The sequence below is a fragment of the Myotis nattereri genome, assembly GCF_964212035.1.
Source record: "Myotis nattereri genome assembly, chromosome: 12".
Lineage (NCBI taxonomy): Eukaryota > Metazoa > Chordata > Mammalia > Chiroptera > Vespertilionidae > Myotis > Myotis nattereri.
In genome coordinates this window covers 63,628,108-63,640,759 of record NC_138087.1, presented here as the reverse complement: position 1 = coordinate 63,640,759, position 12,652 = coordinate 63,628,108, and the positions used below count along the sequence as shown (strand labels likewise).

Sequence of the window (12,652 nt, the reverse complement as noted above, 5' to 3'; positions counted from 1 at the left end):
TGAAAGTATCATTTATTCTTTTAATAAATATTTTTTATTGTTATTTTTTATCTTTTAGAGAGAGAGGTAGAGGGAGAGAAACATTGATATGAGAGTGAAACATTGCCCAGCTGCCTCCTGCATGCCCCCCACTGGGGATCGAGCCCACAACCCATGCATGTGCCCTGGCCTGGAATTGAATCAGCAACCTTTTGGTGCATGGGACAAGGGCCAACCAAGAGCCACACCAGCCAGAGCTCTTTGAGTAAGTGTCTACTGAATGCTGGTTATATGCCAGGCGCTTTTCTAGGCCATGTGTATCTAGCCATGTACAGATTAGTCAAAAGTCTGCCTTCATGGAACTCAGATTCTGGTACAGTAAGGGAGACATACCTCTGTCCAGACCATAAACAAAAGAGTCAATAGGTAATAATGTCGGTTAGTGACAGTTATCATGAAGAAAGTGACAAAGTGACAAAGCACAGGAAGGGTTAGGAAACCTATGGAATTGTATGTTAGAGAGGGTAGATGCCATTGACATTTTGGCCTGGATAATTGTTTGTTGATAATCCTTTGTTGGGGGTAGTAACCATCCAGTGTCGACTGTTTAGCAGAATCCCTAGCTTCTACCTATCAGCTGCCCATAGGTCCCCTCTGTCCCCATTGTGACAACCCAAAATGTCTCCAGACACCCCCAATTGTCCCCAGTTGAGAACTACTGAGTTGGGGGGTCAGGAAATCCCTCTAAGGAAGTAACATTGGAGCAGAGACTGCCCAGCTATGTGGCTACCTGGGAAAAAGAAGGATAAAACCAGGTCTGTCCTTCTAGGCAAAGGTAGGAACCTTGGGTTGTGTTGTAAGTGTAATAGGGGAGCTAGTAGGTTTTGTGTAGGCTGGTGATCTGATGTCATTTATATTTTAAAAGGATGACTGCTGGCTCCTGTTTGGAGAATGGGTTTTAGGAGGTAAGAGGGTGAAATCACAGAGACCAGTTGAGTGGCTGTTGCAGCGGTTCAGGTGATAGATGGTGGTGACTTAGACCCGGTGATAGCCTTTGGGGTGGCGAGAAGAGGTTGCATTTGGTTATATCGTCAAGGTGACGCTGACAGGATTTTCTGACAGTTTAGTTGTGGGATGTGACGGGAAGAGTGTAGGTGTGGAGTGTGAACAGCTGGGTAAATGATGGTGCTGTTTACTTCCACGGGCAGCCCTGAGCGGGGAGCAGGTGATTTGGAGAGTCACCATGGGGGAGAGGGAGTGGGGGAGATAAGGCCAAGTAAACACAGAGAGGCCAACCAGATCAGCCATGATTCTGTATGTTACATGACTGACTGCGGGTATTATTCCGCAAATGATCATTTGAGGAATTTTGAGCCAAATGAAAGACACGTCGCTTTGTGTTAGGAATCTTCCTGGTAGTATGGAGGGAATGAACAAATGAGGGCTTATTGAGAGAGAGAGTGGAGACTAAAGGCAGGGAAGGTTTTATAATAAACCAGGCTAAAGCAAGGCAGGGTCCTGGTGCTGTACAGAGCAGGAAGAATGCACAAAACACCCACCAGCGTGGTGAATAGCCAGAAGTCGGTCGTTGATTAAAGGAAAGGGGGGTTCTGGGTGACTCTTGGATTTCTAGCCATTCATGGAGAATAGATGCAACACTAGCTACACATAAGTTAAAGATGACAACCATGAAGCTATAAGAAAGCTTTGTGGCTTTTTCAGGGAACTGGTTTCTGAACAGTCTACACTTGGAACGACTTTATAATGTTAAGGGAGCGCCGAACCTTGGTGGTGGAGCAGACCAAATGCTACCAACGCACGTACTTTAAGTTCAATGCCAGGGGTTTAGTCAGAGAGGTTGAATAATGCCATATGTGCAGGCTCATGTGTAATATTTTCGGTGATTGAGAGCCACAGGAAAAAGTAACATTTTCCAGAGGGTCCAGAGGGAACTTTTCATCGTTCAGCTCTTGCTGTTAGAATGCAAACTTACACTTTTTCTCCTGCCCCTTTCTGTGTGTATGAGGTTTAATTCTAAATGTTTTTCTCTGTATATTTTGCGACATAAAACTTTGTCATAGTTCCCTATGGCTGTGTAACTAATTAACCCAAAGTTAGCAACTTAAACTGCAAACGTTGGTTACCTCACATCGTTTCTGAGGGCCAGGCATCAGGGAGCGGCTTACTGGCTGGCTCGGGGTCTGTGTCTCAGGAGGCTGCAGTTGCGGGATGGGCTGAGCCTGCAGTTATCTGAGGGTGGACGCTGCAGGACCTGCTTTCGAGCTCCTTCTCAAGGCCGTTGGCAGGCGTCACGTCTTTGTTGACCATGGACCAGAGGCCTCAGTTTCATCTCATGAATGCCTCTCTGTAGTAACAACTGCCTACAGCATGGTAGCTGCCTTCCGAGAGAGAGAGAGAGAGAGAGAGAGAGAGAGAGAGAGAGAGAGCGCAAAAGGGCTAGAGAGAGAGGTGGGGTGGGGGTGGGGGGTGATGCCTAATAACCCCACTTGGAAATGACATACCATCATCCTGCCATACCACACCTCGTATGATGTGGCGGGACAGACGCAAGGATGTAGATCCCAGGAGGTGGGCGTCACTGGGGGCTTGGCGATCACAGGCTTCACCTATTAGTAGAGCTTCAGTGGTTGCCATGGCATTCCAGCATCCATATGAAGTGGCTTATCATTTGGGCTTTCCTGTGTCATTTCAAATTCCTGTTGTCTGACACTAAATTTATCATCTCCCTTCCCACGCCCTTCTGATTTTAAGTAATTTAGGTTCACAACCTTGAAGCTATTTTTATTTTTCACTTTCCTTTCCTTCATATCAACTGTTCAGGTACTAATTTTATATTTTATTTTCTCAGTATCTCCCAAATAATCTTTTTTTTAAAAAATCCTCACCTGAGGATTTGATTATTGATTTTAGAGAGAAGAAGTGGGTGGGAGAGAGAGAGAGAGAGAGAGAGAGAGAGAGAGAGAGAGAGAGAGAGAAACATTGATCAATTGCCTCCTGTACATGCCCCGACCAGTGGTCAAACCAAAAATCTAGGTATGTGCCCTGACCTGGAATCAAACCCGCAACCCTTTTGGTATGAGGGCCAACACTCCAACCAACTGAGCCACCTGGCCAGGGCCAAATCATCCTTCTTTTTATATTCCTATGGCTTCCATCCCAGTAACATCCTTATTGCTTCACACCCACAATTGAAAAAGCAGCTAGTTTAGTAGCCTGACTTTAAGTCTTTCCTTTCAGGTGTATTTTATATGTTTCCACGAGGCCTAACTTGACTTTCATTATGTCACACTTTTACTCAGGATCCTGAGCACATAGGCTGGTACATTGTGGGTGTATGTAATGTTATTGACAGAGTGGATTTGTGAGAAAATCAATCTATTATGCACTCAGGTTTATTTAGGATTTAAAAGATTACCTAGAACATTACAAGATAATTAAGTTGTTTGTTTTTTTTAATACTCACCCAAGGATATGTTTTTATTGATTTTTAGACAGAGAGGAAGGGAGAAAGAAAGAGAAACATTGATTGGTTGCCTCCCGTACGTGTCCCAGCCAGGGATGGAACCCACAACCTTTTGGTGTATGAGATGACACTCCAACCAACTGAACCACCTGGCCAGGGCAAAAGTTAATTTTTCTAATCTTGTTAAAATAAGGTTTAGAAACAATTACACACTGCTTTCATTTTTGAGTAGAACACATATTTGTATTGTTTTATAGATTGATCATTGCTATTAAAGGTCAAAAGTTTTTTTTAAAAAGAAAAAAAATATATAAAGTTTTTGATAGCAACAGCAAAGAACGTTTTCCAGAGGGTGGGGAGCTCACGTGGTAGAATGGCTCATGCTGGGATCATAGGCAATACCAGTCAAACAGAAGCCTGAGGGAGGGTTGGCCGGGGGCTGAGTTCCAGGAGGGATGCTCTTTTAGTTTAGTTTTCCATCCAGAGCTCAGGCGGGCCAGCAGATGATCTCGCTTATTGTTTCCTTTTGCCTATGGATGGTTCTCCTAGGCCCCCTTTTCACTGAGGGTGCCTCTCCCTGGGGCCCAAAGCCTTGTCTTCTCTCCCTGGGTGTCCATAAAAGCTCAAGTGCCTTCAGGTTATGGAGATGGGCAGCGTGATACCTTCAAGAGGCGAGAAAAATCTGGATTTTAATTTAAAGTGTGTCTAATTCCCAATTTGACATTTCTTCCTTGCCTTTCTTGTTAGGAGAAACGATTGCAGCACTTACAGATGTAAGCACCCCGAATCACCCCCAATCTGGGGGCCAGATCACCATTTTTACAGACAAAACAGGAGTTATAAAGGCTGCGAGATTACTCCTTTCTTCAGTGACAAAAGTGTTGCTGCTGGCAGACCGAGTGGTCATTAAGCAGATAATAACATCGAGAAATAAGGTACTTGCTTTTCGGTTGTTTCTATACTGGGTCTTTCAGGGTTGTTCACAAAGTTTGTTGTTGTTTTTAGGTTAATTGCAGGTAATTTAGCAATGCTTGTCCACTGAACACCATGACAATGTATATGGTAGAAACCTAGGTGATAAAAATACTGAATTTCTCAGTGCCCTTTTTTCCAAATCAGAGAGGAACAATTTAGAAGCTTAAGAAAACACTCCATCACCAGAAACCACAATTATCCACACTATAGAATTTTCCTATGCAAAGTTCCTAAATATTACTGAAAAATTGCAAACCTTTGAGAATAGATTTAAACTCTTCCAGTGTCTCAGATAACAGTGCTCCTCAGTCATTCAGGAAGCCAGGGAGGGCGGGGGGTGGGCCACAATCACTTGTTTCCCTGGATCATGCACTAGGCAAGGAGGGCACTCAGCCAGGGACGGGATGGGCCCAATCGTGTTTAAGGGCCAAAGCCACCTGACCAGTGTGGAGTGATTCAGAAGGGTAACTTTAAAGAGAAAGAAATTGGAGAGGTGACTGGATCGGGCAGTGCTAGAGGAATGAAAACCACCTTCCCGTCTCTGAAAGACGGACGCTCTGCTCGGTGGCGGCAACCTGCCTTATCTGTGGAGTCGCCGGGACTTCCTGAGCTGCCCGGGCAGATTAACTGGCCGAGTATCCATCACATCCTCATTAGAGAGAAGGAAACACAGGATATCTGTGTTTTCGTTACCAGCTTGGTGGGACTAAAACTAACCCAGCAGTGTTGTTTTAGAGAGAAGTATTCGGAACACTGTTTCACATCTATTTACTTTCTTTTTTATTTTTATTATTTTTAATTTTTTAAAAATTATGTTTTTAATTCTCACCCGAGGATATTTTTTTTCATTGATTTTCAGAGAGTAGAAGGGAGGGAGAAGGGGGAAAGACACACACACACACACACACACACACATACACGCACACGCGCACACACACACAAGTACATCAACTGGTTGCCTCCAGAACTCACCCCGTCAGGGACTGGGGCCGGAGATCAAACCTGCAACTGAGGCACGCGCCCCTGACCTGGAATCCAGCCCACGACCCTTTGGTCCGTGGCCTGACGCTCTAACCACTGAGCCAAAGCAGCCGGGCTGTTTACTTTATTTCTAAGAATATGCATGACATTTTCTGTTGCCTCTCCTACAGGTTCATGCTCTCTATTCACCCCTGGCTACCCAAAGCTTCTTGGCAGTGAATTCATCTAACACAGCCAGTTCCTGACCGATCCACCCTGTTTCCTGCTCCTGAAGTCCCCACGCCTCCCTCTCCACTCCTCACTCTGCGGATTCCTTCCTTCCCCCGTCCTGAGAAAAAGGGCGTTCCCACGCCTGGTTGACTACACCTTAAAACATGTACCGTCTCTTATCTCACCCCTCCGGGTCCTCCGAAGATTGGATTACCATAGTCCTACCCATGCTCACCTTCTCCAGAATTCGCTACATACACGATTTCTTCTCTTGGATATTTTCTTGAATATTCTCTTGCATATTAGTCATTTCCTTTTTGCTTTTTCCTTTTGATTTTCAAGTGAGCCCAAGTCTCCCCATCCTAAAAACAACTTGTCCCCTTGATAATTCTCACCTTTGGATCTGCCTCTGCTTCTCTGAGCCCCGCGGTCCCCGCCAACGAAAATTTCTCTTTCCGTCTCTCTCCTCAGTCCTGACCGCTTAGTCTCTCTCATGTCTACACCTGAGAATAAAATATTCTCTGGGCCGAGACCGGTTTGGCTCAGTGGATAGAGCATCGGCCTGCGGACTGAAAGGTCCCAGGTTCGATTCCGGTCAAGGGCATGTACCTGGGTTGCGGGCACATCCCCAATGGGGAGTGTGCAGGAGGCAGCTGGTCGATGTTTCTCTCCCATCGATGTTTCTAACTCTCTATCTCTCTCCCTTCCTCTCTGTAAAAACTCAATAAAATATATTTAAAAAAAAATATTCTCTCGTTTGCAGGTTCTTGCAACTATGGAAAGACTGGAGAAAGTGAATAGCTTTCAAGAGTTTGTCCAGATATTCAGTCAATTTGGAAATGAAATGGTGGAGTTTGCACATCTAACTGGAGATAGACAAAATGTACGTATTTACCGTGGGTTAAAGTTTCCAAGTACACGCATACTTTCCTGGTGCACAAGTCAGTTATTTGTTCCGTCTCACACCCTGGGGAAGGTCAGACTCGCCTTCAAGGCCCAACTCAAGTGCTTCCTCTTTTGTGAAACATTCCATTTCACGTTTCGATCAGGGCTCGTTATTTATTTGCATTGGCTATGTGTTAGGTACTTCATATCCATGATCTCATTTAATTCTCAAAACATCCCTGTGAAGTAGGTATTGTTATTGTGAACGTGAGGAAACTGAATCTGAGAAAATAATAAGCTTTCCCACGGTCACTCTTCTAGCAGATTGGGCTCAGTTAGGTCTGATTCTAAAACCTGTAGTTTTCAAATGAAACCGTAATAGAAGTTCTTTATAGGCCTGTGCCCCAGTTCAGACTGCACGCTCTGAAGTTTAGGAAGGTGGAAGACCGTATTATATCCAGGACTGACGTTTCCTTGTGAGGGTATTTGTGCATGAGTGTACCTTGTAAACAGGCTGACTGTACAGTAATTGAGCTTTCCTTGGGGTGCTTTGGTGTAGCCCCACAGGTGGTGGTCTGGGGCGTGAACTCTCAGGCTGTAGCTGGAGTTGGGAGGTGGGTATTGGGCTGGGAAGTGCCAGACCAGATGGTGATGCTTCCCGTGGTGCTTCTTGGACCGCCTGGGATTTATGGAGGCCTCTGTTTCGTCCTGTGGACCAGCCCTCTGAGATTGAGATGCCATCTTTGCCCATCACTGGCCATCACCACCCACCGTATGATAGTGTGTGTGGCTTACAAGTGTCTTGTGTGGCGCACATGCTTGATGCATTGTCAGCTAGACCCACAGGTTGTTTTGCAAGAAGTCCTGTTTGATATGTTAAAGACAAAGGGGAAATTTAGAAGTGACCTCAACTTTTATTTTTGATATTCGTAATGGAGGATATTCAGAGGTAGGGATCTGATCTTATGACGTAAATTAACGTTTGGTTCAAAGAAAGCTATATTGGGATGCAAGTGAATGAGTGATATTATAGGCATAACTTTGAATCTACTATAGTAATTTACTAAGACAAATAAAAGGAAAACCATTCTCAAACTTAGAATCTATGTTTTTTGTAAGAAAGGGTTTGTCACTCAACTCAGAAATGAAGACAGACCGACTAATGTGGCAGGTGAAAATTTTATGTACCTTAAATGTTAGTGTCCACAAGTAACAATTTATTGGAGCACAGCCATGCTAATCTGTTTAGGTATTATCTGGGACAGTGTTCACACTACAGTGACAGAATTAAGTAGTTGTGACAAAGACCACTATATGGTTCAGGAAACCTAAAAGCTTATTATCTGGCCTTTTATTGAAAATACATGCTGACCTCTGAATTAGATGGTCATAACCAAATCATTATGAGGAGTAGTTGGTTCTAGATTGGCTAAGTAATATTCGATACTTCTGTGATAACACACATTCCATCAAGGGCTCTATGCAGAGAAACCAAAAGAAAAAAAAATTCAAAATACAGTCCTTGCTTCAGAGTTCATAATCTACTTGGGGAAGATTATATATCTACGAAACAGCCTAAGAACATTTCAGAGCAGCAGGTTGGTTACATGTAGGACAAACCAACCTCATATTATGGGAGATGAATTAGTACTTAGATGGATTAATCAGACATGGTCCCTGGAAAGAGTTGCCTTCTAAATATCTATTTCGAAGGAAATAATAGCCCACAGGTGCCCAGTAAATAAGCCACTTTTATTTAAGTAAAGCACGGGATGAGCGTTTCTGGTTAGGAGTGAGGTGTGTCCACGAGGACACGAGAACGCCAGGTGTGGCAGGCCCCCAGAAGTGAGCACGTGGCAGCCTCTCCCGGGGCTCAGCCCTGGCTCTGCCATCCTTACTAAGGGCAGCTTCTTACTCCCCTCTGTTCTGTGCATCTCGTCAGATTGAAGAGGGGACACTTCGTAAAACTTCATTCTAGTTTTTTTCATGTTGTCACTTTTTTAACCTTGTCACTTCACTGTTGAGTATTGTCATTATTGAGTAAATGATTTTTCAAGAAATTGGATTGTCCGCATGATCCTAGCATGCTCGGCGATTTCATCCTCTTTTTAGGATCTGAAAGATGAAAAGAAAAAGGCAAAAATGGCAGCAGCGAGGGCAGTTCTGGAAAAGTGCACCATGATGCTTCTCACAGCTTCAAAGGTAAGAGCACATTTTGTTTCACTGTATTGCAAATTAACTACAGAACCTGATTAAGTGCATCTAACTTATATGTTGTCCATTTTAAAAATGATCAAGATGATACATTGGAATATAGGCTCTCATAGCTGAATCTCAGTTGTTCTTTGGCAAGAATGCTAACTTTCTTCCCTGGTTCCAAACAGCAATTCATCTAGGAGTCAGCTTTGCTTGAGCAACTAAGCAGAAGGTGCTGTATTAGGTGCTGGGAATGGAGGCCTGTCCCACATGGCCATTGCCTGCGGGGTTTTGCCAGTCTCGTTGGGGAGCCAGCACACCTATCTCTAGTGCAAGCTAGGCAAGTTAGAATCTGTTAAGTAACTGGAGAATTAAGGCAGCCCTTAGTTTGTTTATTCTGGAAAGTCATATCTCTAATTCCTTATCCTACTTTAAACACAATTGTCAATCAAGAGCTTGTAATTCCAAACTGCGCTTGGCCAGCAAATTGGTACAATTCAAGAACGAACTAGTCAGCATCTCGTTAGCAGTGTGTTTAGAATTGCCTTTTCTGCTCAGAATATTTATTGGGATCCGTAAAACCACAAAAACAGATATCTCTGGAGCCCAGATGGAAGCCTCTGTTAGTATCTGGCCCTTGACTAGTTTTGCATTTACATCATTTTTTAAAAAGGCAAACATACATCCACAGTCATATCTCACCTGTTCATTTTTCCTCATTGTTTTTCAGTTCTTACACACACAAGACAACATTTAAAAATATTTTTAATCATGATAAAGGTATAGATAGGGTGGGGTTTTTTTTCAAAAATTTTAAGTAATCTAATTATTGAAGTATAAAGATATAGTTTTGCACTCTGCCTTTTTCACTTAACCTTGCTATCGCTTTTTACTCATCCTGCTTCCACTTTTAGTGAGGAGAAGCAGCTGGGTGAGCCAGGGACCCGGGAGATTTTGGTAAAGAACCATTTTTATTAGCATGACATGTTCTCTGTAAGATTTTGTGTGTTAGGATTTGGATCAAATCTTAAAATAAAAAGCTTCACTTGTTTTGAAGACATGTCTCAGGCATCCCAACTGTGAATCGGCCCATAAAAACAAAGAAGGGGTATTTGACCGAATGAAAGTGGCACTGGATAAGGTCATTGAGATTGTGACTGACTGCAAGCCCAATGGAGAGACTGACGTTGCAGCCATCAGTATTTTTACTGGAATTAAAGAATTCAAGGTGAGAATAAAGAGAATATATGTCTTTTTTTTTTTTTTTTCCATTTTAAAGGAGCATTGCTTTATGTAATATCTTCATTTTTGTGTCATATTTTAGAATAGATGCTTCACAAAAGCAGATATTTCTTTTAAAAATGCCAGCAGGTACAAACTCAATAACCAGTAACACCTGGCTTAGTGTGGAATGTACCAAGAACACTGGTCTTGGGTTATCGCAGCTACTCTGGCCCTGGGTAGCTGTATGGTTTGGCAGTAGCCTCCTGTCATCTGTTTAGGAGCGTGTCCCTAACCAAGACTTTGGAGCAGTGCTTCACCATCCATTGATGGTGGCAGACAGCAAATCATTTTTGCTGGAATGTCTGCTCTTCCCTGGGATATAGGACTTACAATTTGAGATGGTAGTAGTTGTAATAGTAGTAATAGTAGTAATAGTATTTATGATAACTAAAATTTTAAAATGAACAATAATACATTGCTAACATTTATGGAGCACTTACTGTGTGCCAGCCCTGTTCCGAGTCCTTTAAATGTATGTGTATGTATAATTCTCACCAGAACTACTGTTCTTATCCCATAGACCAGGGATGGGAATGTCTGGCTCGTGGGCCATATCAGGCCCATGAAATCATTGGTCTGGCCCTGCCAAGGCATTAGGGGTGAGTGCCTTAAATGTGTGACCAAATATAGCAGGCTAATTGCAAGGTTGATAATTTTGTATGGCCCGTGAATGATGTTATAAACACCCAAATGGCCCTAGGCAGAAAGAAGGTTCCCCACCCCAACACAGACTGTTGGGGAAACTGAGAATCGGATTAAGTATGCCTGCCAGCTGGGAAGTGCCAGAGTTGGGATCTGAAACTAGCAAGTCTGACTCCAGAATCCCACCATTTTAGGGCAGCACTTCTCATCAGAAGTCAGAGAGATGGTGAAGCTGCTCTTTGGCTCAGAGCTGTGTCTGAGTCAGGGGGTCCCTAAGAAATCATCTAGCACAACCCCTTCCTTATTCAGCAGATGGGAAAACTAGGGCCTAGGAAATTAACTAATTTGCCTAAGGGTTGCCACCTCTCTGATCAGCAGGGCTGTGACAGGACAGGAACGGCATGGTTTTCATCTTACTGCACTTTCACTTTTCGGGTTGATTTTTCTATGATTTAGTTGTATTTCCACTTTGGTTCTGGGAGGAGGTGAGTGTAGCTCCCACCTTCTCCACTGCCATCCTGGATCCTCCACTTTGAGTTTTAATTGTGTGAAGGTCTAAGTAGGAACATGGGGTGAAAGGTCCTTTATTTTTAGGGGCTGTGCTCTTAATAAATATTATTTAATCTCTAACATCCTTTTTAGGTGAATATTATTATACCCATATTTTTCAAGTAATATTTTTTAAAAATTGATTTGAGAGAGAGAAAGGAAGAGAGAGAGAGAAAGAGAAACATTGATTTCTTGTTCCACTGATTTACTGTATACATTCATTGGTTGCTTCTTGTATGTGCGCTGACCAGGTGTCAAACCCGCAACTTTGGCTTTTCGGGACAGTGCTCTCACTAACTGAGCTACCCGGCCAGGGCCTATTATATCCACATTATTTTAGGAGAAAAGCTAATAAGTGGTGGAGTCCTTTTTTTTTTTTTTTTTTTTTTAAATATATTCCTTTATTGATTCCAGAGAGGAAGGGAGAAGGAGAGAGAGACACACACATCAATGATGAGAGAGAATCATTGATCGGCTGCCTCCACATGTCCCCTACTGGGGATCCAGCCCGCAACCCAGGCATGTGCCCCCGGCCGGAACCGAACCTGTGACCCTTCAGTCCACAGGCTGAAGCTCCATCCACTAAGCCAAGCCGGCTAGGGCTGGAGTCCTTTTTTAAAAGCAGGACTCTCTATTCCCAATGTCTGTGACCTTCCAGCTTATACCTCTGGTTTGTTTATATGCTACCAGTCCTGCCCTAAATCCCTCCCCGAGGGGAAGGGAGCTACAAGGAAGGACCATTCTCTTAGAGTTTTTGAAAGGGACCTTAGAGATTATTATTCTAATCCCCTCTTTTTATACAGGCCAAGGGGGAGCCGTCTTGTCAAAGGTCAGAGGATAATTAGGGAAACAAGTAGGGTTGGAGCCTGGCCTTTTGCCCCCTGACACTGCATTTCTGCCGGGCTCACTCGGGGCAGTGCTGTACCTGTGGCCACTGAGACTGCGCCCGCTGCTGACCCTCTCACCGCGGGCATCGGAGGCAGAGCTGCTATGAATAGACTCAGTCTCGCTACCAGTGGTTATCTTTTTGGCATCTTACCTATTTTCAGATGGAGAGTATAATCTGTAGAGGGAATATGGACAAATCTTCTGAAATCATAAAAATGAATGGCCTTCAACAAAATAACTACCAAGTTACTGTTTAAAAATGCATCGTAATAAAAAGAAAAGAAGGGGGCGGGGGAGGAGGGGGTTCTAATATGTGGTGACAGGAAAAGAACTGACTTTGCGAGGTGGGTACACGGTGCAATATACAGATCTTGTAGCATAGAACCCCACACCTGAAACCTATATGTTCATGCTGACCAATGTCACCTCAATAAATTTAATAAAAACAAACAACAAACAAACAACCCACACCTATATTCTCTCTAAGGGGAAAATAAAAAACCTTAACATAAATGCTGTGGTCAACATGGGTGATTTTTATGAAATTCTCACATCCTCATTGTCAACTCCATACCTCAC

At 43.5% G+C, this 12,652-nt stretch overlaps 1 protein-coding gene across 1 annotated transcript in view; it reads left to right on the top strand.

Annotated features, from left to right (window-relative positions):
- The window catches only part of CTNNAL1 (catenin alpha like 1), a 53,916-nt gene that overhangs the window by 12,610 nt on the left and 28,654 nt on the right, over positions 1-12,652 (top strand). Inside the window, exons 3-6 of the mRNA XM_081104106.1 lie at positions 4,211-4,398; positions 6,393-6,512; positions 8,627-8,716; positions 9,768-9,938. Of these exons, the coding sequence (XP_080960232.1) occupies positions 4,211-4,398; positions 6,393-6,512; positions 8,627-8,716; positions 9,768-9,938 (569 nt within the window). The remainder of the gene's footprint in view (positions 1-4,210; positions 4,399-6,392; positions 6,513-8,626; positions 8,717-9,767; positions 9,939-12,652) is intronic.